At 44.0% G+C, this 26553-nt stretch overlaps 2 protein-coding genes and 3 long non-coding RNA genes across 12 annotated transcripts; 3 read left to right on the top strand and 2 right to left on the bottom strand.

The window, feature by feature from the left end:
* Nucleotides 1-11: 11 nt before the first annotated feature.
* On the top strand, nucleotides 12-1677 carry LOC116934829. The gene is made up of 4 exons (XM_045167565.1): nucleotides 12-202; nucleotides 282-363; nucleotides 477-866; nucleotides 929-1677. Exons 3-4 carry the CDS (start codon nucleotides 843-845, stop codon nucleotides 1508-1510), a joined length of 606 nt encoding a protein of 201 aa, XP_045023500.1. The 5' UTR covers nucleotides 12-202; nucleotides 282-363; nucleotides 477-842; the 3' UTR covers nucleotides 1511-1677.
* An 859-nt stretch (nucleotides 1678-2536) lies between these two features.
* On the top strand, nucleotides 2537-5788 carry LOC116921484. Of its 6 annotated transcripts, none has more exons than XR_006641920.1 (11): nucleotides 2537-2875; nucleotides 2950-3126; nucleotides 3189-3250; nucleotides 3316-3434; nucleotides 3506-3625; nucleotides 3695-3789; nucleotides 3847-4171; nucleotides 4264-4479; nucleotides 4548-4661; nucleotides 4722-4916; nucleotides 4999-5788. It is a non-coding gene; the product is annotated as an uncharacterized LOC116921484 (long non-coding RNA). The 6 variants fall into 6 exon arrangements; XR_006641919.1 differs by having other exon boundaries at nucleotides 3311-3434; XR_006641916.1 differs by having other exon boundaries at nucleotides 3186-3250.
* On the bottom strand, nucleotides 5780-6644 carry LOC123467788. 2 transcript variants are annotated; one of them, XR_006641912.1, is made up of 3 exons: nucleotides 6525-6644; nucleotides 6364-6451; nucleotides 5780-6302 (listed from the first exon to the last, which is right to left on the bottom strand). It is a non-coding gene; the product is annotated as an uncharacterized LOC123467788 (long non-coding RNA). The 2 variants fall into 2 exon arrangements; XR_006641906.1 differs by having other exon boundaries at nucleotides 6382-6451.
* A 1067-nt stretch (nucleotides 6645-7711) lies between these two features.
* On the top strand, nucleotides 7712-9092 carry LOC116921561. Of its 2 annotated transcripts, none has more exons than XR_006641923.1 (5): nucleotides 7712-7870; nucleotides 7999-8125; nucleotides 8204-8334; nucleotides 8415-8741; nucleotides 8825-9092. It is a non-coding gene; the product is annotated as an uncharacterized LOC116921561 (long non-coding RNA). The 2 variants fall into 2 exon arrangements; XR_004393400.2 differs by having other exon boundaries at nucleotides 8195-8334.
* A 3173-nt stretch (nucleotides 9093-12265) lies between these two features.
* LOC116918203 lies at nucleotides 12266-25143 on the bottom strand. Its single transcript, XM_045167516.1, is given in 9 exon segments — nucleotides 12266-12799; nucleotides 12880-13009; nucleotides 13077-14591; nucleotides 14901-15251; nucleotides 15565-19379; nucleotides 19381-19574; nucleotides 20183-20647; nucleotides 22134-22341; nucleotides 24768-25143. Coding segments are annotated over 8 exon segments (6627 nt in total). The 5' UTR covers nucleotides 22191-22341; nucleotides 24768-25143; the 3' UTR covers nucleotides 12266-12699.
* Between the last annotated feature and the right edge of the window lie 1410 nt (nucleotides 25144-26553).

Below are 26553 nucleotides of genomic sequence, written 5' to 3'. Positions count from 1 at the left end.
CTCTGTGTAGCTCTCATTGATGTAACATGAAGAAGCTGCGTCTCCGGATACCAACCATCGTAGACTTGCAAGAAATAATCTATTTACAAAATCTATTAATTTCTCTCTTTTTTTGCGTGTTATTTTTTTTATTTGTTTAGTTTTCCGATGAGAATCGAGGATGCCACACTGCTGCATGACAACTGTGCCTACTTGGCAGAAGGTTAGCACTCGTATGAGTTATTTCTTACCTATAATTTTTGCGAAGCTTTTAAGAGTTAATTGACATTGTTTCTGGCAAGGTTGTGTCTTGCACCTGTTCCCTTCACCCCCTCCGGATTCATGCTATCAAATGGAAATGGGAGCTTGTCCTCAATAAAGCGGGTAAAAAGCTTTTTTTTTTTTCTTCCTGTCCCATTTCCATGTTCCATTCACAATCACTTGTTTCCACATCAGGCTATCAAAGTATCTCTCTAATATTGTTTATGGCTTTTAAGGGGGAAAATTAAGACGCTGAAGATGAAAAAAGTTATGATTTCTGACTCCAGGAGACATCACAATAAGTTCTTTACATATAAATTGAATTAATTCCGCGTAAAAAAGAATTGCAAACCACTTACCAGTGGAAGGCCATTGCGCGGTCCCTTCTAATAGGTCATCATGATACACACATCGAAGTAAACCGAAACTCAATACTATTAAAAAGCAACCAACGCGTCCTTTGCGGTTCTAACTCAAGGGTGACAATACTGCCATTCATTTTCATGTTTCAATTTTCATATAAATATGTGAACGCAAAAGAAACGAAAATATTCTCATTCTAAGCATTGACAGAAATAGTGTTCCACGCATATAGCTTTAGAATGTTTCGATTTATTCAACTACTGGTAATTCAAACATAAATTTGTATTTAAAATAATCTATTGTTAATCACTATTACGTTTTTTAGCTTGTCGCAAGTATGTTCTTTGCAACCTTACTTGGAGAAACTAACTCATTCACTTTAGAACGAGTGAGTGTGGGAGATGACCACGACCATCACGATTCTTGTGAGACTCATGTCGATTCCAGTTATCGCACTGTAGATGATATGGACTACGAAGACTCATTGGAAGTAGAGAACGCCCAAGTAAATAGGCAGATTCAAGGCACATCGGAAGAAAATCGATTAGTTAAACGAAACTCCTTCCATGTACCCGGACAAAGAAGGATCTCGTTTAACCGTCATGCTCAGCATAAATTCGAGTCCGTGGAAGACGATGACGAGATGCTGTTCCAGCATCCCAGGACGCCAACTGCTAGTCGCCAAAGTAATCATCAGTTGTGGGATGATAGTGATGAGCAGCAATCTTGGGAAGTGAATGACCATTCGTTGAAACATTTGTTTGGAATTCGTTGGGATTCTGCCAAGAATAAGAAGTCCACTCACCGTTCATCAGTCGAGGACTCGATGGAAGATTTGCTTCGTCAACAACACGAAAGGAATTTACCTCGTATGGGAAGCAAACGTCGTTCTGACATTGGATTTTAGAATTCTCCTGTAGACCCTGTAATTTAAGATAATGATATATTTCCTATTTAACCAACTACTTCTTGGACAATCATTTAGTATTCTGACCTTTTAACCCAAACTTCTCTTACTGACTGTTTTTTTTGTTTGTTTGCCATTTCGCAATAAAACTTTGAGTATTGCAATAACCAAATTTATGCAATGCACATGTGAAAGGGGAGGAGTGTAAGAAAAACGAGCAAAATTTCAATGATACCACAAGTCCAAGGGAAACGCGCAATCACTCCATGGTCTTCAAAGGTAAGGGTAACCTACTGGATCAGCAAGGTAGACGGCACTAGCGTTTTTTTAAGGCGTTGCTTCTTGGCTGGCGACAATATGTCGCCACGATAGTTCAACTTAATTTCCTGTCTCTTCATGCGATCCTGCGGAAAAGAAAGAAATTAGTCACGGTAGAGCGCCGTTGGGAACTTCCCCCTAGGCCCTGCCCGTGTTCCTTTTTGGTCCGTAGACCGAGGCGGAAGTTAGTTCCTCAAATTAAATCATATCAATTAAAATACCATGGCCGTTTAGGTCTGTTGTTAAGTCCGGTGGAGTGATATCTACATGCTCGATTCGATATTATCACGTCGGGCCACACGTACAATCCGTCTGCTCGTTGAGCGGCTCTTACCATCCGTGGACTTAACTGGTATACTTACCTTTGGTAAAAGCCGATTGAGACAAGACGATACGTGTGTGCACTGAGATCAGTGTTTAACCTATTAGCATTGACCTAAAGGCGATTCCCTAGGCCAATGTCGCATGTAGCCTACACTCGTGTTCTTGTCGGTCCACGCAAAAGTCGCTGGTCAAGATGGAGTCCAAGTCCAAAGTCCATAAGTCCAAAATTATTTACCTTTTTATTCCTTGAATTCAATCCAGCGGAGCTTTCTTCAGCGCTCGAAGTTTTCTTTCTTCGTAGAAGTAGGCTCACTACACCTACCTCTACATTAAAGGAAAGTGCGTCATGAAGTTACTATAATGTTTTTGAGTCATGCATTTCAGAACTCGGCACCAGTCAACCCCTATTATGGGATTTTCGGTCTCAGTTCATGCGTAAAGATAAAAAACTTACGATTTCCACCACCAGGTGAATCCACGGTATGTTGGCAGTAAACAGTTGCATGTGTCATACGCTGCTTGTGCTGATGTGGTCTTGTTGTTAGGGATTAAAAATGTGTTCAAAAGGGGGATAATAAATGTTCAGTGCGTTCCATTTTAAACATTCTTTTGGCTACTGGTTAATGCACTGAAATTTGCCATTTTTCGTACCAACCTGAGGGACAATTTTTCACAACTACACGATTGTTTGAAAGTTAATTTTTCACTAAACGTCATTTGAATGTACAGTACAGGATATTTGCATTTTCTTTCTTTCAGTTTTTATTTGCTGTCAGACAATGTTTTCATATCTTTAGGCGCAGTTCCTATCCGCAGCTCCCAGTCCTACAGTGTGCAAAAATAGACAGTTGAAAAAGTCTGCTCATTGTGCTAATCTGCGCAATGTGGACTTTCTTTAGATGACTCTTGTATTGTAAATATTTTCCTGCTTCTTGGAACAAGCGTCATTCCAAAGATTGTAAAAAGATGTTAAGGTATTTTACAAATCTTTAATCATGTTAATAAATTGACTTTTTTGGTATTCTTAAATTAGCAGGAGAAATCTAAAGTTGGAGGACAATGCATTTGTTTCCCGTTACTAGTTTTGTTAAACAAATGGTAATTTGGTAAAATGAAACAAAATATTACCTATTACTTTAAAAAAATTGTTTTCAAAAGTGGAGATTGATTCCAAATCTTCAGCTTCCCAGGCAGACACCATCCACAAAGCCGAGGGTGACATGATATTCACAGTGGGCATGACTGTGTTGTAAAGGGGTATCACTTTTACAAAGCCAAACAGGTATAACAAAAATGGCATTTTTAAAATTTTGATATAGAATTATGTTGCTTCTTTGCTTCATTGGACAGCAGATTTAGATCACGGGTCTACTGTGAAAGAGATCATGTGTCCTCAGCTTGTCATTCTGATGCAGAACTCTTGAAATCAAGTTGAACATTTTGAACCATATCAGGACAAAGCTGAAGTTCTAGGTGGATTTTTTCTACCTGTAAACCCATGATTTCAAATAATTGAAATGCAATTTATTGTGTTGTTTGCAGAGGTATTAAGAAAGTAGCCGCTTTTTGGTTAGTTTCTATGCCATCAGAGATGCATCAATCAGAATGGTGTTCACTTCCTCGACGTCATTGATCACGTAATTTAATAACATTGTGCTTCAAAAAATGTTATACTAATCTTCAATTTTTAATAGAAATCTTTGATGCATTGTTCTTATCTCGTAGTTATATCGATTCGTAAAGGCAAATCGGAAAATGGTATTCTTTTCCTTGACATAAAGAACTGAAATTTTATGCATTAGCAAGTCATCCGCATCCAAACAAATCAAACGCTTAAGATACGCCTTGTCCGGCAACTTACGATCCAGCATCGCATCCATCAGCAGAATGTATTAACGAGGGAAGTAATGACCAAATGCCGACTGTACGATTTCCATGCAAGATGAATGCAAGATAAAATTCAAGGAGATCTGGAGAACCATTAGCTGAATACAATGAATACTATCTTCAGAACAAAAGGTAAGGAAGGATTGCACGATTTTATTGAATACATATTTATAGGCAATCGTTTATATATTGATTAGTTTTTCGTTTCCTTTGGGCCAACATAGGTTAATAATCATACTGAATCAAAAGAGGTACATACTTGAACAAGATTTTAAAACGATAACAGCTGGAAAGGCATGAAGAAATTTCAAAGGACGCTACCCGCACGTTACCTTTAGTCGCTGATTCATCTAGAAGATAAAACATAAACATTTTTATAAATTGAAGTGCATATCTGGGCTCCACTATGCCTGAGAAATGAACATCACCATACTGTTCAGGTATTGTTAATGGACTTAAACTCTTTTGTTTTAGCTTCGTGATGTGTTCTCTCATCACTAAACAACAGAGTCTTCGTCTACTATGTGTTGCTAACCATCAGCCTTCATCATCCCATGTATCCTGATTTTAAAGCTTCTCTGCTCAGCCAGCCATCCTCCATACACTTCAACTCTTCATTGTGGTATTACAGAATATTACTTATCTTCCACTACATGCACCTGTAACAATTTTCTCTACACAGGCTTCTCTTCCTCTCTTCTTAGCCTGCCAAATGCAAACAGGAATAAAGGTTCATCTCCATTGTCATACCATGGTGTTTTCATTTGATGGGTTATCTGGATTTCTCATTTATACATCTAATGTCATTGTTAATCCTGCTGCCAAATCGTCTTCCCGTACGAGTCATGCAGTTTTAGATTCCTCATGGAATTTCCCTGTGAGTAAGAAAATAAAATAAAAAGGGTTTTTTGCATTAAAAATTGCAATTTCATTCTCATATTTGTCAATTTTCTCTTCAGGCAACATCCACCCAGGTTGAAAAGGGCATCCTACCAGTTGTGTGGACCAAACCTGCCTCACCGTCTTCGCCTCGCCGTCTTCGCCTCGCCGTCTTCGCCTCGCCGTCTTCCCCTCGCCATCTTCGCCTCGCCGTCTTCCCCTCGCCATCTTCCCCTCGCCGTCTTCGCCTCTCCGTCTTCGCCACGCCATCCTCGCAGCGCCATCCTCGCCTCGCCATCCTCGCCTTACCGTCTTTGCTCGTGCCCGGCTTCTCCTCATCGCCGTCATCGTGGAACGTCGCGTTTTTGGTATTTTGTTTTGTTGGTTTTTTTTTTTTTGTTTTGTATTGTTGTGTGTTTAAAGTTAACCCGTTGGCTGCCACCCATTTTGCTCCCCTTTTTTTTTTAGTTGTAGGGACCGGCGGCGCTGTTCTGCCCCATGGTTGATCACCCATGGGGTGGGGCAGTCGCCTTGCGCCTTAGGGCGCCGTAGGCAATGCACCAGTAGGGACTTCCCCTTGTCGATGCGATGGTGGAGTACCTGGGGTGTGCATTCCCGCAAAGGTCTCCATCATCAAGTCAGCCCGGACTTGTCCTCGGACAAGTCCCCCTTTCATCGGATCCCTCTGAAACGATGCGTAGCGAATGTAGAAAAACAACCTACGGGTTGTAATGGCTTGGCAGCCAACGGGTTAACTTAAGTGTTTGTTTTTGTATGCATGTATGTATTGTATATATTGTATAACATGTGATGTAAAACTGTGGTGGAATTGTGGGTGGAGGTGGGATAATACAAAACCAATTCCATTTATATCTTTGTGTATTGAATTTTATAATTGAAGAAGAAAACCAATTTCAAGACATGCAAACTTATATTCCCATTGAGCAATCTATAGGCAACAAGTACTTATATACTTTTACCTTTAGGTAGAATTAGAATTTGCAATTCAAATTCTCAACATGGATAGCCATTATCCTGGCACAGACTTTAAATTTCTGCCACTGCAAACTCAAATTAGTTTTTTCGAATTTAATCCATGTTTTGCATTTTGCTCTGTTGACACATTTCAGCAACTCTTCACATGTTTTCTCACTAGTAGGCAAATAGCTTCAAAATTTTTTTAATCTCAATATAATTCAGTTTCACCACCAAGGCAAGAAAACAAAGTTAAACAATCTATATTGTGTTGACGGCTGGCAAATTATATTCTTGCTCTTGGAATGCTGCTTTCTGGAACTTCCCTAACGAACCAAGGAGAGTGTCCTGCAACAACAGCTACCATCCCAGAATTCCAATGATAAGTGTGGGAATAAAATGGTGGGTCCTAGAAAATAGACAAAATAACAAGAGTTGAGGTGTTAATGATGCTATCTTTCCACTCTCACCAATCTGTGTTTTTCCACCTCAACCAAAAGATGACAAATCAAGTCCCAAATTGACGCTCCAGCTCCATGTAATTACTTGTTCCAATACCTAAACAAAAGAAAAAGAAGAACAAATAAATGAACAAAATCCTTTGTGATGGCAAAGCTATAACATAGATAACCATTTTCAATAACCGAGGGTGTAGGCAAGGCTCAACAGGGGACCATGCCATTCCTGAAACCTGTTGCCTGACACATGCCAGAATGCTTGTGTGTGATTAAATTTTAGAAAGATGCAAAATTTGAAAAAAAAAAGCTTCGGTCAGTGGCAAGCAGAGTCGGGCGGAGCGCGCTCTGAGCTTGAGCGAAAAAGGAGCGCGCTCGCGATTTTCACTGAGCGACGAGCGCGAGCCGCTCAATTTAAAAAAACGTGAGCTTGAGCTTGAGCGAAGACCTGCTGAGCGACTCGCTCGAACGCGAACGCCATCTATCAGTCAGCAATAAAAACATTTGGTCCAAACTTAGTGCGCTATCTATGAACACAATTTTTTTTTGTGAAAAAGTACGCAACTGTACAGACGACACCCAAAATCGTCTTTTCAGCACTGCGGGACTCATTTTTGTTCCAAAACGTTCAAATTTATCGGACAGTAATTTTGACAAACTTGTGTTTTTGAAACAAAATGGAATATCTTTTCGAAACTGGCAACTTTGCCCATCAAAAACTAGCTAATAGCTAGCAAGTTGAACTCTTTTAACTTTTTTAAGTGTAGGAATTAGGAAATTGTAATACCTATAACCTACTGTGATCGCTTTTAAGAGGAGTAAGAGGAGAACAAACAAGTTTTTGACAGAGATTTTTTTGTGTGAAGAGCGAGAGCGGAAAACGAGCGCGAGCGCGCTCTTTTTTTTTTTTTGCGAGCTAGAGCGAAAATCCGCTCACTTTGAGGCACTGAGCGGAAAGCTCAGAGCGCGCTCGTGTTTCAGTGAGCGATGCCCGACTCTGGTGGCAAGAACGAATTAGCATGTTAACACGATCAGATAAGACAAAGGCATTCGTGTGAATGGCAAGATGTTTTCTGTAATCAACTAAATGTACGAGTATTAAAAAAATTGGTAAAAGTAAAGTGAGAAAAGCAGTTTCTTTGTTGACTAGAGAGTGTTTAAGCCCAAGGAATTACAAAATGACATATTAAAGTAATAAAAGATTTTTATAAACCGGACCACGTATCAGAAGATGATTTGTAGTGACCCATGCTTCGTTCACAATGGCGATGGCGCACTTCAGACGAATGTAAATTCCACTAGACCTTAGATGCACTGCCATCTATCGAAATATATTTCAGCTATTAAGCCCGACTTTTTTGTACAAAAAATCGGCACTTTGTTTTCGTTTTATTTTTGTACAAAAAGTCGGGCTTAATTCAAAATCAATGTCCAATTTGGATTACTCAGCCTTACAGTGTGAAAAAATAGACAGTGGAAAAAATTCTGCTCATTGTGCTGATCTGCACAATGCCAGATTCATGTAAGCAATCTTGAAACAGTTATTTGGGTTTGTATTGTATTTGGCTTTCATATGCAAATCTATGGCACATAGGGTAAATTGGTAAAATTACATGTGGACTATTACTTTAAATAATTTTTTTTCAAAAGTGGAGATTGATCGTAAATCTTCAGCTTCCCAGGCAGACACCCATCCACAAAGCCATGGGTGATAGATGATATTTACAGCAGGCACGACTGTTTTGTAAATTGGTATCACTTATACAAAGCAAAACAGGTATAACAAAAATGGCATTTTTAAAATTTTTTATATAGAATTATGTTGCTTCTTTGCTTCATTGGACAGCAAATTTAGATCATGTGTCTCAACGAAAATGGCTATCTCCTTTTGCGACATCAGTCCTCCCCAGTGTGTCATTCTGATGCAGAACTCTTGAAATCAAGTTGAAGGTTTTGAACCATCTCAGGCCAAAGCTGAAGTTCTAGGTCTGTCGGTTTTTTCTGCTTGTAAACCCTGGATTAATTGACCAAACTAATTGAAGTGCAATTTTTTGTCTTGTTTGCAGAGGTATTAGAAAAATCGTCGCTTTTTGGTTAGAGTTTCTTCGCCGTCCGATGCACCAATTGAAATGATGTTCACTTCCTCGACATAATTGCTCACATAATTTAAGAACTTTGTGCTTCGAAAAAGTTGTACTTCTCTTCAATTTCCAAAGGAAAACTATGATGGATTATTCTTATATCGAGGTTATATCGATCCGCAAAGGTAAATCAGAAGAGGGTATTCTTTTCCTTGGCTGGAACGGAAATCTGGTGAGCAGGATGCAACGGACTAAGTCATGTCAAACCATTAGCTGAATACAATGAATACCATCAGTTCCCCAGAACGAGAGGTAATACTATTGAATTCTCTATTAAATACAAATTGATAGAAAAACGTTTATATATTGATCCATGTTTCATCTCCTTTACATAGGTTAATAATCATACTGAATCAAAAGAGGCATCAAGTTAAACGAGATTTTAAAATGATAACAGTTGGAAGCGCATGTGGAAATTTCGAAAAACGCTTCCTAGACGTTACCTTTTGTCGCTGATTCATCTCGAAGATAAAATAAGTTATTTTTATAAATTGAAGTGCATATCTGGGCTCCCTTCTTTTCTGTGGCCCCGTTTCCCCTTGACTTGTGATAAGCCCGTAGGGGGTCATGCCCCTACTGTGATCAGCAGCAAAGGTTGTGAGTGCGCTGTCCGGAAAGGGGACGTGGGGGTCCTCAAGTTCTATGAAATCATTGGAGGGCGAAGAGGCTACCCACAAATCCGAATTAACGGTTAATCGCTCACGTAAAAACTTGTCCGAAACCTTCCATCCTCTTCCGGCTTCTCTTAGCCACGCCCCGGGTAATCTCCCCGGGGATTCAAATGCAATTGAGGCAGTGTCTTGGTTGATGGCAAGCGAAGACACTGCCTTAAACTACTACCTAAACAATACAAATATTAAAAAATATTAATTTTATGTTGCTTCATTTCATGCAGTGAATTTCATTCCAAAAATTCAGTTCTAGTTGCATTTACTTCAGACGAATGAACGTAAATTGCGTTTTACGAGACATGCTATCTAAGTACTTATTCATACATGTGCTGATTGGGGATCGAACCCACTACCTTTAGGTTATACAGTCAGTGCTCTACCACTGAGCTACAACTGATATTGTTATCTAATATACTGCTCTTGCACATTGCTGTACCTAGGTAAAGTTGTACATAAAAAGCCTTTGATTGTTTTACCGCTATTATATTTTCTGTCTTGTTTCGCATTCATCTTGTGAAAGTTCAGGATTATATACTAATTGAAAGTGCTTACCATTGCGTGTACAATATTCATTGACTAATTTGCATCCGAATAGCATTTTAACTCTGTCGGGAATCGATCCTAGACTTTTGGCATACCACACCGGTGCTCAACCATAGCGCCATGAGTTACATGAATGTATTGACTGTATTTCCATATAATGTAGCTGCAACATGTTGAAACTTAGAAATAATAGAAATTGTGTTGAGTGAAAATTGATGTCATGATTTTCAGTCGTAAACGGTAACGATAACATGAATCATCAACATAAATCTATTTAGTTCAACCAGTTCACTCTCATGGGGGTGAACCACCATGACCACCACTGACCTTCTATTAATTATGACGACGATATAACCAGTGATGCATAAACGTTCTGTTGATACGTTCTGTTGACACGTGATCTAAATCTGCTGTCCAATGAAGCAAAGAAGCATCATAATTCTATATAAAAAATTTTTAAATGCCATATTTGTTATACCTGTTTGGCTTTGTAAAAGTGATACCACTTTACAACACAGTCGTGCCCACTGTGAATATCATCTGTCACCCACGGCTTTGTGGATGAGTGTCTGCCTGGGAAGCTGAAGATTTGGAATCAATCTCCACTTTTGAAAACAATTTATTTAAAGTAATAGGTTACATGTTGTCATTTTACCAAATTACCATTTGTTAAACAAAACTAGTAACGGGAAACAAATGCATTGTCCTCCAACTTTAGATTTCTCCTGCTAATTTAAGAATACCAAAAAAGTCAATTTATTAGCATGATTAAAGATTTGTAAAATACCTTAACATCTTTTTACAATCTTTGGAATGACGCTTGTTCCAAGAAGCAGGATAATATTTACAATACAAGAGTCATCTAAAGAAAGTCCACATTGCGCAGATTAGCACAATTAGCAGACTTTTCAACTGTCTATTTTTGCACACTGTAGGACTGGGAGCTGTGGATAGGAACTGCACCTAAAGATATGAAAACATTGTCTGACGGCAAATAAAAACTGAAAGAAATAACATGCAAATATCCTGTACTGTACATTCAAATGACGTTTAGTGAAAAATTGTACCTCAGGTTTGTACGAAAAATGTTCAGCTTTAACCAGTAGCCAAAAGAATGTTTAAAATGGAACGCACTGAACATTTATTATCCCCACTTTGAACACATTTTGAATCCCTAACAACAATACCACATCAGCAAAAGCAGCGTTTGACACATGCAGCTGTTCACTGCCAACATACCGTGGATTCACCTGGTGGTGGAAATCGTAAGTTTTTTATCTTAACGCATGAACTGAGACCTAAAATCCCATAATAGGGGTTGACTGGTGCCGAGTGCTGAAATGCATGACTCAAAAACATTATAGTAACTTCATGACGCACTTTCCTTTAATGTAGAGGTAGGTGTAGCGAGCCTATTTCTACGAAGAAAGAAAATTTCGAGCGCTGAAGAAAGCTCCGCTGGATTGAAGTCAAGGAATAAAAAGGTAAATAATTTTGGACTTATGGACGTTGGACTTGGACTCCATCTTGGCCAGCGACTTTTGCGTGGACCGACAAGAACACGAGTGTAGGCTACATGCGACATTGGCCTAGGGAATCGCCTTTAGGTCAATGCTAATAGGTTAAACACTGATCTCAGTGCACACACGTATCGTCTTGTCTCAATCGGCTTTTACCAAAGGTAAGTATACCAGTTAAGTCCACGGATGGTAAGAGCCACTCAACGAGCAGACGGATTGTACGTGTGGCCCGACGTGATAATATCGAGTCGAGCATGTAGATATCACTCCACCGGACTTAACAACAGCCCTAAACGGCCATGGTATTTTAATTGATATGATTTAATTTGAGGAACTAACTTCCGCCTCGGTCTACGGACCAAAAAGGAGCACGGGCAGGGCCTAGGGGGAAGTTCCCAACGGCGCTCAACCGTGACTAATATTTTTGTTTGGTTTGGTTTGTTTTCTGATTTTTTAACACAGGCTTACATGTAGAGATGGGAAATCAAATAAGACTTTAGGGGCGGAATTTTGTCGCAAATCACGGAGAGACAAACGCCTTAAAATTGCGCTGCCACAACCCACTCCACCGGTCTCGGATTGGCCCATGATGATGAGCCCCCCCAAATAGCGGGAGATGGTCCAAAAGAAAGCCGGAGAAAACCTTTTCCATCATTTTTGAATCAGTAATGAGACTGCGTTCCTATCGGCCCAGGTGATGATGGAACATCACTCATTCATCCAAATGTATCCTTATTTTTTAAAATCACCTTACCCTTTTCTATTGAAACCGGGGGAAAAGGAAAGTATCGGTAAAAGCAACGTACAAATGAGCCTGCTCCGAGGCGAGAATCCTGCACTCCAGATGGCGTAAGTATCTCTTCGTCGAGGTTGTAGCCAATGGTTCATCCGCTAAGCAATGGCCCTGCGTTCAATGTAAAAGCACATCTGATTTCCTCCTCCAATTTTTCAAGAATAACTCACCACCCACCTTAAATTTGTTCAGAGTCAACACAAACAGCGGAGCAAAACAAACGGAAACAAAATAAAACAAAACAAAATGTGTTGTCATCAACGACTACACATGCCGGTCGACTGTATGTTTGCTTTGATGTTCTTGTGTGTGTAGAGAGATAATTCGCCATCCATCATACAACGTTCGCATGCAACAACTTTATATACGGCATATCATTTCAGGAAGAGAGAAAAAGAGAATGAAAAAGAGAGGAGAACGACACTTATTATGTATAACAAAGAGGGCAGAGCATATATAGCATAGAAAAGTATTAAAGGATCCCCATATTTAAAAAAAAACACAGATTTGTTTTAGTATATATATGCAACATCTTTGATAATGACAAGCGTTTCGTCTTGAATTGGTCGTTGATGATCATTACAACACCGTCGACATCTATACACTACATCGATCCTGAACAAAAACAATTTATTATTTTTCTTTTATTAGACTATACTTTGTTTATAACGTGGATTGGTCCATCATTTGTCAGGTTTGACTGTCGTATTTCGGCTGCTGGATGTCGTGTTTGATCGTTTCTCCAACGTCGTTGTCGTCGTTTTGATTCCATTAGATCGTTGTCTACCTCGCCATAACAGATCAAAGTAAAAATTGAGAAACAAACAAATGTAATTAAAAATTTGAAACAAAAATTGAATTACGATGTGGTGGTTTTTTTAGTTGTCGTCTTGGAAGCCTTCTCCGCAGCTGCGGCTGCAATCCTCTGATCCATGCGGATTTTATAGTGTCCCGAACCCACTGCAACCGGAGTCACTTTGATTCCGCTCACGGCTGCGAAAGAAAATGAATCCAACGCTCAGCTATTAAACATTTAAATGGTTGACAATGACAATTATACCCGAAGCATCATCCGGTTTGACTGATGCGGAATTCCTACCCTTGTAGGATGTGATGGTCACTAGACGGTTCGTCCTATTGGCCAGAGGAGTTCCACCGGCCGAAGCGCTGACCGATGTCTTACGATCAGCCTGAGAGCCTGGAGATTTCCTGGCGGAACATGTCGGGATCTTGGCGGATGAGGCCGCAGTTGCATTCCGGAGCGTACTGCCACTGCTCGACGTGCGCACGCTCCTCTTTTTCACTTCCGTTGACTGGTTGACCTGCTGGAGTGTACGCGGAGGTCGAACAGGTGCCGCCACAGGTGCGCAATGAACGCTTTTGCTTCCGCCGGATCTGTTGGCCGATGTCGATGCTTTCGCCGGATCGCCAGCTGATTTCGAGCTACCGCTGCCATTGGAGCGGCGCCGGAGTCCCGACGTTGAGCTGGTAGATGGCGAAGCGGACGCGCTGGATCGATGATTTGCTCCCCTGGATTGAGAACTACTAGCCCCGCATCGACTTCTGCTGGGCGGCGTTCTCGTCGAAGACTTGACAGATACAGCCGGAAGGCTGTTCTTATCTTTCCTGATCACAGTTGGATGCCGTTGAGTTTTATTCCTGCGGATGCTGCTGGATCCCGACCTGGAAAAGTCAGATCCCACGGACGATGAGTCCGTTGTCGTCTGAGAAACGCTAATGGCGATGGAAGCCGATTCCGAAGTGGCATAAGAGAATTCATCCGTAACCGGAGTGGCACATGAAGATGAGACGGCCGAATCCAGCAATGACGGCCGATCCGGACGATTGATGATGTCGCTGAGTTTGACGCTTCGCTCGCTGCAACTCGAGTAGCGCGTCGTGTTGGTCATCGTCGTGGAGGACGTGGTGCGGATGCTTCGTTCATCATCGGTCGTCGTGTCCATGACGTCCAGGACCGATCCGAAGGACGAGGTGCTCATCCCTTCCGCTTCGCTGGATGGACGATGGAAGAAATCGTCACATTCGTAGGCTTCCGGCGGCTGTGGCGATGGAGAAGAAAACGCTTCCACCGCCGCTTCCAGCAGAGTTTTCTCTTCGCTAAACGAAGAAGAGCATCCGAACTCGCTGGATTCTTCCATGATCGTTTCCGTCTTTGCGATGCGCGACATCTTCGTCTCGATGACGGAATTGCCGAAGAATTTACGCACCAAAAGAGCGGCCTTCTCTTCCGGCATGCCGGATGTCAACTCGATCGAATTCGACCTCTTGGCCGGCTGCGGTTTGCTTCGACCGGAAGACAGGGGTGTTGAACTGCACGTGAAAGACGATGTGTTCTCCTCTCTCGTAAACTGCGTCGTTTTGTTTGGAGAAGACGTCCGCAATCGAGTGGCTGCCGTGCTGGATCGGCTGCTGAACGTGGTGGACGTCATGACGGAACTGCTCTTGCGGATGATTGAATCCCTCAATTGGTCATTATCCGAGAGAGCTTCTTCTATCGTTGAGTCGAACGTGCTCATCACTTCTTCGACGCTCGTGTCCCTCAACTCGGTCGATTCTGCCAATAATAATCAAATGAGGGCAAATGCAATTAGCGACGCGCGTCTAAGTCAATCAAAAGAAATCAAGTCATAACTCGGTTTCTTTCCCGGCGCTATTCTACCTTTAAAAAAAAGGGCAATCTTTTATGAGCAATGGTTATAAAAAATATCTACGAGTTTCTCTCTTTGATTTTACGACCACCATTCGCAGCTGGGCCACGTAGGTCCGGCTGATTACGATCAGTTCATTACGACGTTTTCATGTTGAGGAAAAAGAAAAAAAAAGATTGACGCACCAATCACGGTCAATGATGCTCAGTACTAACCGGATGGTTTATGATGGACAACGGGAATGGTTGGCTCAACGTCGTGATGTTCGACTCCCGAGGTCATCACGAACGATTGCCGCCTCTTTTGCCCTGGGCTTGTTTTACTGGTTGGAATCTGCGACGTCGTCGCGTCGCCATTTTGGTTGATGTGGCGGCCCACGTTAGGGTTGGTTTCGTTCGGTTGGTTCAGTCTGGCATTGACGGCCAACTCCGCCCGCAGCTGCGGATGCCCTTCCGCCAGTAGCTTGGTGGTTTCCCGCAATCGCTGCAGCTGATGATTAGTCGCTTTGATTTCAGGCGCTTCCGCGAGTCGGCCGCCATCCGCTGAATCACGGCGATTCGAAGCCACTATTTAATTCGAAAGAATTAACCAAAAAAAACACAAGACTTTTATTTAAGTACAACTCATTTTTCCAGACATAAAAAATGGTGCGGAGAAAAGACAATTGGGGTTATGACTAACATCCTGGTAATTATATACACGTCACCTGATACCGTGTCACACAATACCGTAACAAGCCACCGTTATTATAATTTTCTTTTGAAATCATCTGATCTATGCGTCTCTCGTTTCAATTACCTCCCTCCCCTCTAATTCGGTTTAAATTCTGCGCAATTGCTGCATTTTAAATCATTGAAGGGATAACCTTAATCAGTTTACCTGTTGAACGATGGTGCGTCGTTTCGCCGGATGCCGTCGACTGGAAGAAAGTACGAGCCTCCTGGACACTGCCAGAAGGTCGGATTTCGCGAACGATGAACCGATTTTCCGGAATTTTGGAACCGCTCTTGGAATGCGGAAGTGCTGGATAAAAGGCACTCGGCTTATCTATTTTGATGGGGTAAGGACTGCTGCTGGCCGACGGATTGCCGATCTCCATTTTGGCGGCACAGACAGGAGCCTGAACGGTCGGAGTTGAATTGGTGCCGTTTCGTTCGAATTCCGCTTCCGGGCGGACGACGTCGAGCGAACGGATCTCTTCGATGGTTTCGTTAAGCTGCGCAATTGTCTCGTCGATTGTTCTCGTTTCATCCACCGTCGTCTGCTGCCGAACGGAAGACGATTGCTGCCTCTTGATGGCGCTGGATTCCGCTTCCGGCTCTAGGGAATGGTAGCCGTGGTCAGCCCTGACGGATGAAGGATCCGATTCCAACGGCAAAATGATCGTCTCCGGTTCCAGATCCGTGGAAACTGTTGGCCGGAAGACGGATTCTTTGACTTGGCAACGAGCCACCATCATGACGGGGTTGGGGCGGAGATTGCGGATCAGCTCGGCCGCCGACATGCCCGGAATGGTGGCCGTTGAAGACTCGGATGTCGTGGAACACGGCGATCTTCCGCGCGAGAAAAAATTGTCCGGCGTCGGAGCTCTGGCCACAAACGGCGGAGTCTTCTTCCGGTTGATATCCATCCTCCACGGAGGCGCGGTGGCTTCCGGCTCTGGCTGTTGCTGCACCGGAATCGAGTGTATCGTTGGCGGTTGTTCCACGTGCTTCAAATGAATCCGCCACGGTAGGATTTCCTGGTGCTCCGGCGGAGGTTCTTTCTTCTGATTGGTCATAGAAACGGTAATTCCGGAATGAACGGATTGACTGGCCGTCATCAGAACCGGAATGACCGCTGCCTGAGTAACTGCAATAACGGCCGGCTTAACTACAGGCTCGTTGGTGTTCCGCTCAATGTCCAGCAAATTCTCAACGCTCCTCTTTTTCAAGATGCTTTTCGGAGCCGGAATTGTTTCCTTTTCCTCCAAAATGACGATCTTCCGCTCCACGGACGAATCGAAATTGACGATTCCATTGCGGATGACCACCGGTGCCGGCCTGGACACCGGAATTTCTACCGAAGATGACGTAGAATAAGCTTTCATCATGGGCGGACAGCTGTCGACGATCACCGATTCCTTCACTGGAACAGCTGGATTGCCAGCCGGAGGGACAATGGCGTAGGGTTTCCTCGGCTGCAGTAAAGAGCGGAACGTGTCGCTCGTCGTGGAAGACGTCGCGGTCGAGCTGTTCGTCTGCGTATTCGATTCCGGAAGATTTTTGATGTCGTCACCGAACCGCCGCAGCGGCAAACCGCTGCCGGATGCCGTCGGATTCATTCCTGTTCCAAACTCGGTCGGCTGATGGACAGCCCCGGCTTGGTGGTGGTGGATAACGGTCGATTTGACCTCCTCCAATCTCTCCTGCCATTCGCGGAGACGCGATTCCGGGCTCCTGGAACGTATCCGCCGAGGTCTCGACCTCTTCTGATCGCTCTCCTCCTTGACGTCGGCGCCGAAGGCCACTTTTTTGGCCTTCCGCTGGCCTTCCGATTGATTCATTTGCGTCAGATCCTCGTTGGAATTCTTGACGGATGCGACGGCCGAGCTGGATTCCGTCCAGTCGCCCATCGAATAAACGGAACCCGTTTCCGTGTTGACGGCGGAGGCCGAATCCGTTCGATCGTGTCGCAGCGGAACGCCGTTAGTAGACACCAGGGGCGTCTCTTCCAGCATCCGCATCAATTCGATGGATCTGTGATGATTCAATTTACTGCTGGACGCCGTTTCGCACGTAAACGACGAGGACGAATCCACCGTGCCGACGCTGTGCAAACTCTCCCTCGACGAGTTGACGATCACAATCGAACTGGACGCCGCTTTCTGGCTGGACTTGGCCGGCACCAAGCGGAACGTGGTCGTGTTGTTGCTGTGACTGGATTCGATGACCGTCTGGGCCGTTTCTTCTTTGGATTCGCTGGAAGACGCGATGCTCGAAGCGGAGAACGTGCTCGTCACGGCCGCTTGCCTTTCTTCCGATTTCCTGCGGTTCGATTCCGGTGTCCGCTCCGCAGAGCTGCTGCAACTGGCCAGAAGGTTTTCGCGGGAGTTGCGCAAGTGCTGCTGGATCTTGCTGCTCGTTCCGGTGTTAGTGAACGTGAATATGGGCGTGTAGTGATGCGGTTTGGTAGGGGATGGTAAGTTGCAAGTGGAGGAAGCGGGTCCGACGGAAGGATCCGGATCGACGAGAGAAAGTCCGGTAGGACGGAGTTTAACGCCCAGCCAAATGGGCGTTTCCATCGGGGGTGGAGACTTGATGACGGGCGGTTTCCGGCGTCCATCGCGCAGACTCCGCCGGATTCTCAAATCTCGCAGCCAAATCGGTTCCGCCTCTTCCAGCACATTGGTGGCCGAGCGGCTGCTCTCCGAGCGCTGGATGGAAGTCGGCGTAGGCGTCCGTCTCGGCTGGCCATCAGGTTTGCGATCAGCCGTCGCGGATGAAGGCGCGTCTTTCGTCTTCATCCGGTTATCTTCCGACTCGTCATCAGCGGACACATCGTCCATCGATTGCTCGAAATACGAGAGACGGGACGATCCGCTGGGCGATTTGCCCGTCTCCTCTTCCGCCTGTTTGGGCGATGGATTCTTGATCCATGGCGGAATCATTTTCTCGATGGCGCTGGACGTCGAACGGACGGTGGAGCAGAGGCTGTCACAGGAGCGACTGACGGCCGTTCCAGTGATGGAAGGCACATCCGAACTGCCGGAAGTGTTGAGCAAACTCTGAAGCTTATCGGCCGCTTCGAATCCGTACGATTGGCGGCGTTCGTACCACGCTTCCGACCTGTTCCGGCCGCCCGATCGACGTTGCTGTTCCGTGATGGACGCGTTGCTATTCGACTCGTCGAGATCGTCGAACGACATCGAGATCGACATGGTTCGCAACGATGAACCCCCGAAACTGGAGGCCGGACTGCCCCTTTCGCCATAAAGGTACGTCGACGCCGGTAGGGTCTTGACATTGGTCGCCGCCGGTTCTGAACGTTCCGGTTCTTGCATTTCCTGCTCTTCTTCTTGCTGCTGTTGCTGACGTCGTTGCTCGATGGTTCGACGGGCATTGAAAGCGCTGGCCCGAGCATTGGAGCGGTGCGTTTCGTCCAGCGTTGTGCTCGAAACGGCCTGTTCCGTCACAGGTTTCGCTTTGGTCGCAAGCAAATCGCTCGACGGACTGGATGTGACTGGCCCGCCGTTGAGCAAAGTGATGTTGATGCTACTGGAAGATCCACCAGCGGCGGATGGAGATCCGCCAACCGTTCGCGGGCCTAACGTGATGATGGTCCGTCTTCGAACAACTTCGCCGTCCTCTCCAACCGACTCCTTGTCGTTGATTTCAACGACATCCGTCATGCCCGGATGTGGAGTGGACGAAGACTCGGAAGCGGAAGAGGACCCTTCATCCATGACGAAATCCAAGTCTTCCCGATCGGGAAGAGGTGGTGGGCTGTTGGCCGGAAGAGAAGGCGGAGTGCCGGATCGACTGCTGTTCCAGTCGGTGGCCGGTGGCGCTAAAGTCGGAATGACTGGAGCTGGTAACATTGCGCTTTGTTGTTCCAGCGGTTTCTGCTGGAACTTTGGCGGCGGAGGTCGAGGCGGAGGTGTTCTATTTTTACCGCTGCGGATGGGATCCGTTCCGTTCGTCGTTGGGACGGACAAGTGCCGTAGAAGGTGCCGCTGCAACGACTTCTTGTTGTTGCAACAGCTGATGTTGTTGCTCGTACGGCAGCGATCCTTGACTGTTAACTCGACGATATCGGACAGTGGGCGGCCTCCTTCCGCCCAGCGATCCCTTCCGGGCGATCGATCCTTTACCCAACTGGGCTGCCAGGTCCAGCTGTTGCGTCGGTAACTGCAATGGGACAAGAAATTGCGTCAATTATTCATCGTGTCGGAATGCCGTTTTCATCATGACGGATGTCTTAGTGACGTCAAACAATCACCGGACCTGGATGCCTTCCAATTCGTTGATTATAAGACAAAACAAAACAAAAACCCCGGATGCAAATTTCCCTTAGCTGATTGCTTCACTTAGGCGCTTTAAAACATTCCACCTCTTCTTATCGGTGACCTTGTCATTGATTAAATTCCTCGATTTGCATCATTTCGCCGAGATGATGATGGAATGTTTTGAGGGTCTCACAGGTCGTCCCAGCAGTTGTTAATTGAACTGGAACGACACCACAACAACAACAACAAAAAGAAAAACAACCCAGAAAAAGAAAAAGAAAACAGGTGTGTTCCAAATGCGATCTTGATTGCCATTCGGCTGTTACGCCAGCGGCAATACGGCGCTAACACACACGGTCACGCTCCAACACGGTCAGCATTCCCGTTCGTTTCGTGCTGAGCGCTGTTCGTTCTCTTCCGTCACGCATTCTTTTTCTTTCCCTATCTCTTCCGCATTTTTTTAAAACACGCATGCGCACCTGGAACTTTATCTTTCCCCTTTTTTTGTACCTGTAAGTCGTCCAGGTATTGAGCCGAAGACATTAGCGTTGGATTGGACGCTGCTCCAGTTGTGGACTGGGTGGTGCTGTTGCGTACCGTCTGGAACTGAGTGCTGGAACTTTGGCCTTGAAAGAGCCCCTCGGTCAAAGTTGTTGAATATTCGCTCCACTGGCTCGTGCTGACGGTGGCCGTAGTCGATCGGACAATCAGCCCGGGCGCCACTGTCGTTTTCGATTCCGCCCATTGGCTCGCGTGCTGGACGTGCCTGACCGGCCTCACTGGAGGGGTAGGGCCGTCCACCATGAAGACTGGTAGCATTGGATTGGCACCTGATCCTGCGTCCTCTTCGCCGTGTTGAGATTGGCCAGCACGAAATTGATGGCGATCCGCAGACGATGCACCTGTCGTTGCTGCCGCTCCAAACGCTGGCGCTGTGAAACCCTTCAAAGTCGACGCTCCGCCGGGCGGGAACATCTGCAAGTAAAATGCACATAATAATGCATTATTGATAAAGCAAGAACAAACGAGATGGGCCGTTTTGGGTCATATTTTTTTTTTTGTGTTTTTAAGTTTGAAAAATCCGAAATGCCGAGAGTCATGGAACAGGGTGGAGCCGTCAAACCGGTGAACAAAGACACGAATGACGTCATGACCATCACGTCCTCTGCCCATCTTATGAGTTCTCTTCCGTTTTCATGAATTTTCCATGAACAAATATTTATTCAAAGACAAGAAAAAGGAAAACAAAAAAGAAGGATGGGCTTATAGCTTAACTGACGTAACTAGCAGTTTATCTGTAAATGCAAATGAGAACAAACAAGAAACGCGACCCTCTTCGTCCTGTTCAATCATCATTTTATTTTTTCCTCATTGGATTTGAATCAATGTCATAACGGGGTCCCCCCTCTTCTTGTCAACGTCATCATTGCGGTACAGTCTCTGTCGTGGCATAACAAGGAAGTTAAAACTCGTTGCGTACGAAATAAAAAATAAAGCGAATGACAGGTGCAAGGACGAGAGGTGCGGACTTCACGGAACGGTGCAGCTCGATCGAGTTCGACATTCCGCCATTTGAATACGGGAATGCAGTCGCAACGTCATTGATTTCTCAGCCTCGGCTTCCCACCCGTTGCGATCGTGCGGGAAAGCCAAAAAAAATAAATACAAAATTCCGTTCAACATTGACCACAATCTTTCCAATCGTTTCTTTTCAGCGTCTCACGCGTAAACGCAACTGACGTGATCGTCTACACAAACGAAAGATTCCCGTTCGGTGCGTTCTGACGGATTGCTCGTGACGATCGTTCATCTGGAAAAGCCCAACATCCAAATGTTGTTGATTTGTTTTGCAGCATTTGACGGCGTCGCACACGCCTGATGACCATCCATTCTGAAAACATTGTCCTCCCAACTCTCGCGGCTTGCCATCAACGACTCAATCCATCACGAAAACAAAACGCGACCGACACAAGAAAATGGACTAGACATAATAAGTAAAAAAAAATCAGGGCTGGATTGAAAACAAAAACAAAAGAAAATCAAGGTTCCAGTTGAACTGGCGGCGTTCATGATTAAACCTGCCTCTGCGCGAACACGTATAGAGCTGCATTGCCCAAATTTGGGCACGGCATTAGATGAAAAGAAAAAAACACGATCCTCTTCCCTTTTTATTCCGCTCGATTTGATCAACACGATCCGACATTTGAGAAGGAAGATCACAAATTGGCCCATTTTTTCCTATTCTATTCAATTAAAAAATCATCGTTCCACAAATCCATTCGAATGAATGCTGATTATACTGTACGTTATCACTGCCAAAATTGCCCAACTACTCCTCGCAAGTAGACCAGTAAAGAGATGATCATAATTGCGTTGACATTCATAAAGGTTGAAAAAGAAGCCCAGCCAACAAACGCCCCTTAAAGAAAAGAAGAAGAAGGAAAACAAAAATACAACTGACCGTGAAGAGTTGAAGCGGCTGGTTGGTCTTAGTGGCCGTCGTTGCGAAGGTGGTCATGTTCCCGTGTGCCCGCAAGACGTGCTCGAATGTCCGAGACGTCGAGTTCGTTCACGACTCCAAGGACTTGTCCATAAGAAGATGTAGAAGCCAATTGGATCCTCTTTTGTGTATTGTTTGATTTCCTTCTTCTTCTATTCAAGAACCTGCGCTGATGGTACATGCACGAAAAAAACAAAGGCCAGGTGAATAATATTTGGGGAGTTGATCGCCTAAAAGGCAGCCAAACGTGAAGAATGAAACGGCTAATAGAAAAGAATGCAACACGCAGACAGCCATGTGGGAGAGAGAATTGGAATCTCGAGATTCAGGCCCCCCAAGGCCCCTTTTCGACTTCTTTTGTCTTGAGCCGCCGATGTTATATTCCTCCGCTGGTTTTTATTTATCCCTTTCGTTGCTTTATTTATTGATATATATTTTTCGTTATGAATTCTTAAGTAGAATGGAAGGGGGAAAGGTCGCCATGCGATGAATGGCTTTTTTTCTTCATTTCGGCAATAGTCATTTGTATTAAAATACTAAAAGGCTATTACTAACAAGTTTGCAACAATAGAGACGGAAAAAAAAAAATGAAAAGTTCATCGGTGAAGCGGCCGGTTTTTTCACGCGAGTTCAATGTCACTAGCATTCCATTTCGGGACTGTTTCCTTATGTAGCCAAGAGATGCTTTAGATGCTTATCGAATAGAACCACCTTTAATTCCCCCCCCTTTCCACGACTCTATCCTCACGGCTATTTACCTGGAAGTCACTCTTCGCAGAAAATAAGAAAATGAACGCCATCATCATCGTGTGTATATATCCAGCAGCAGCGAACTCTCACGGCCGCGCGCCTATTCGTCGCCACTAACGACGTCATCATCAACCAGAAAAAACGCTGCTGTTCTATTCAAGTTCTATACTCTTTTTTCATCCCCTCCATCTTTTCAAGGTTCCGAATTGAGAGAGAAAAAAAAAGAAAACCTTTTTTTATTTCAGGATACCGCCAACCAGCGATGGGTTCACGCGGGAATCTCACGTAGTACATCATCGCGCACGAAGATCACGCCGCAAAATTACGTATTGAACTTCTTCCGCATTGCACGTTTTTCTGGTGGCCCTGGGATCTTGTTTGATTTTTCGAGGCGACAATTTAAACTCTTGTTTGCGTTTTTTTCATGGAACATTTCCATTTCGGGATGAACGAAAATTACAAATCACTGAGATTTTTCTTAAAGGAACAACAAAACAGTTTTTTTTTGTGTTTTTTCCTTTTGGGTAATCAGAGAAGTTTTAACTTGAAGTAACACCAAGAATTAGAGAGAAAACAAAAGAAAACCGGTTGATTTTGCAAGCGCCGACGAGACGGACTGTGTGTAAACGTCACAGACTTTTTCTTTTTCGCTGTTCTCTCCGTCTTCTTTCGTTTTGCAATCGGACACCGCCGCATTATAACAAACCGGTAGATTTAAAAAATAAATTAAAGGCTAAATAAAACAAAACTTTTGCGTTCGTTTGTGCAGCAACAGCAGCAGTATAGTCTATACCTTTGATTGTGTTGATTAATCGCTGCGAGCGTGTTTAAACTGTCATGACCATAGTTCCACTTGTAACCCCCGTAGGAATGATTTCCTTTTTTTTTTTTTTAAAGCTGTGCTGGTTTTCCCCTGACCACTTTCAGATTTGGGAAAGAAAAACTCATTTTTTCTTAGAAATAAAAAGGGAAGACTGTGTGCATATATAACCACGAAAATGGTTAAACTAAAAAAAATGATCCTTTCTTCCTTTAAAGCTTATTTTTTTGATGACCGGAAGGGATTGGTGTTTGTACAGAATAACCACACACACAAACATAGTCGAGTTATTAAATAGCAAACTTTGCTGGTGTGGAGGACACGGCCTTGAATTTCTTTGAATGCTTTTAACATGACACCTTGTTTTTTTGTTATTATTATTTTTTTAATAAGAAAAAATTTTTATACAGAACAGGTAGTTTTTTTTTTTTGTTTTTGAAAATACAAGTGAGGCAATAAAATGAACTCCTTTGGTACAAAAGACGTTCGAAATTGTCTTTCATTTCTCGGTCATTTCGTCTTGTTTTGTCGCTATTATTGCTGTTCTTAAATGCACCGAAAAGGCCCTCCCCCCCCCAAAAAAAAACAAATGAAAAACGCAATATAGTTCGCGATTGTTAGTCTACCCAAACTCTAATTTCGCCAGTAAAATGGCGGCAAAGAAAAGGCGGGTTTTGTTTTATAGTGGTAATACGTAACACCGTCCAAAAGAAAAAAAAAAAGTCCAGGTGTACACAGTAAAAAAAAAGAAAAAAGGTAATGTCTCCCTGCCTCTGGCCACCTTGACTACCCTACCTCCTACCCGCACGCCATTTTCGTACATATTTTTTTTTTTTTACCTGGCTTTGTGGCACTCACGAATCAACGACTTGACGAGCCTCTGCCAAATGTAGCCGAAAGTTTTGAAAGGAAAAAAAACGGAGGATCAGCACGATAACCAATCGACCACACGCTTTCTCTTTATTCTTTTAAATTGCGCCCCCTCAAAAAAAAAAATTGAAAGGGAACTCTAGAAAAGGACTTACCTGTCATCGTGACGACCTGTCGTACATCCAAAGGTAAAAAGAAAACCCAAAAAAACGTGCGACGACGTCACTCGTTTGCACAAATTCAAATTGCAAAACACACAAAAATTGGCTACGAATTGAGAAACAAACTGAAACGCTGCGGCCGATGAACAGCAACGAAATGAATTCGTTTTTCGAGCTAAAATGTGCAACTTTGTTGGCCAATTGGCAATGGACGATGAACGAACACGGAGGAGAACGGGCGCGACGGCGCGGCGGGTTTTTGTGTGCTTCTTTTCACTTGGAACTCGGTGAGGGTAATAAGTTGGTTCGGCTATCCTATGCTCCGCTGCTGCTGCTCTCTTCGCTTCTTCTTCTCCTCCCAGGTGGAGTCCGAAGGCGAACACAGAGAAAGAGAGAGAGAGAGAGAGAATAAATTGACTCAAATATACAAGAAAAGGAAAGGAGAGAAAGAAAAAAAAAAAACATGCAAGGTGGGACTCCTCCCCCCCTTTTTTTTTTCTTCTGCCGGGAATGGTAAAAGAAAAAAAGAAAAAACTGAACAATCAAGGACAAACACTCACCTGTGGACGAGTCATCAACAGCCATCTAGTGAGTGACCTGTCAAACTTGGCGAGCATTTCGAATCGGCAAATGACGCGGAGCAAAATGAAAATTGGACATTTTCTCACTTTTGCCGACACGAAAATTGTTTGAAAAGAGACACACGCGTTTCTTTCTTTGATATACTGGTCGAGTACAAAAGTGTCAGCGTCTCATTCAAGTGAAATCGGCCGTCGCCAATGGAGAAATTGACGCTGGCGCGATCTCGACCCCGAAATGGGCAATGATTCGCCTTCAATTGCAATTTGCCATCCGAAAGTGGCAGCATATCAAAAAGAAGGTAGAGATGTATTCACGCGTTGGCTTGGCAAATAAATAAGGACGCTTCCTACGCCAGACGCACACGCGGTCAACGCCATCTAGGGTGCATACGAAAATGGAAACAAAGAAAAAAAAAAAATGGGTAAACAAAAATGTGTAATCATAATAATAATACAACAACAAACTATTGAAAATGCACACATGCCAGACGAAGGCTGTACACCATGAAATAAGGCCTTTCACTTTTGACTCGGTCTTGATGGTCTTTACCTTTCTCGTCACACATAAATCCTCGCCCTTTTTTTTACCTAAACATTTGTCGGGTCCCGCCCTAGAAAAAAAAAGAGTGAAAGTTTATGTCTCCCTTTGTGGTCGTTGGTTGTTTTCAAAAGAATGTGTTCGTTTTGCCTTCCCCCCCTATAATAGATCAAACGGGAAAGGTTGAATGCTTATCAGAACAGCCATCCATCGAACCTTTTTCGTTCCGTTTTGTGCCAACATGTTGGAGAACGGACAGCGCAATCCATTCGCCATTGGTCACGCCACTCGATTCGCACACGCCGCTCTCATGCGCGTACAGTTCTGCTGATCTCGAATGTAGCCGTGAATCTCTTATAATTCTTGGCCTTTCAACAGCACCCACTCTCTCTCTCTCCTTCAGCTAGATCAAAGCAAAAAATAAAAGGAAAGAAAGAAAGGCATGTCCTTAAAAGGTAACAACGTTTTCCCGCATATACAACTCACACACGCACACAACAGAGATAGGATAGCAGTGGAACATACAACTAACTCCCCTTTGGAATACTTTGCCCATTTAAGGTGTACCACTTCATATATATGCAGCTCTCTCTCTTCTCTCTGTTCCCTCTTTGATTTTTCTTTTAAAAATAAAATATATATACAGTATAAACACAGTTTG

This window comes from Daphnia magna, linkage group LG1 (assembly GCF_020631705.1).
Source record: "Daphnia magna isolate NIES linkage group LG1, ASM2063170v1.1, whole genome shotgun sequence".
Classification (NCBI taxonomy): Eukaryota; Metazoa; Arthropoda; class Branchiopoda; order Diplostraca; family Daphniidae; genus Daphnia; species Daphnia magna.
This window is presented reverse-complemented; position numbering and strand designations above follow the sequence as displayed.

Bases quoted from the DNA above. Each gene is read 5' to 3' on its own strand.
- LOC116934829 (XM_045167565.1), top strand. From the start codon at position 843: ATGTTTCGATTTATTCAACTACTG. The intron at 867-928 runs GTAATTCAAACA...TACGTTTTTTAG, and splicing joins TTCGATTTATTCAACTACTG to CTTGTCGCAAGTATGTTCTT.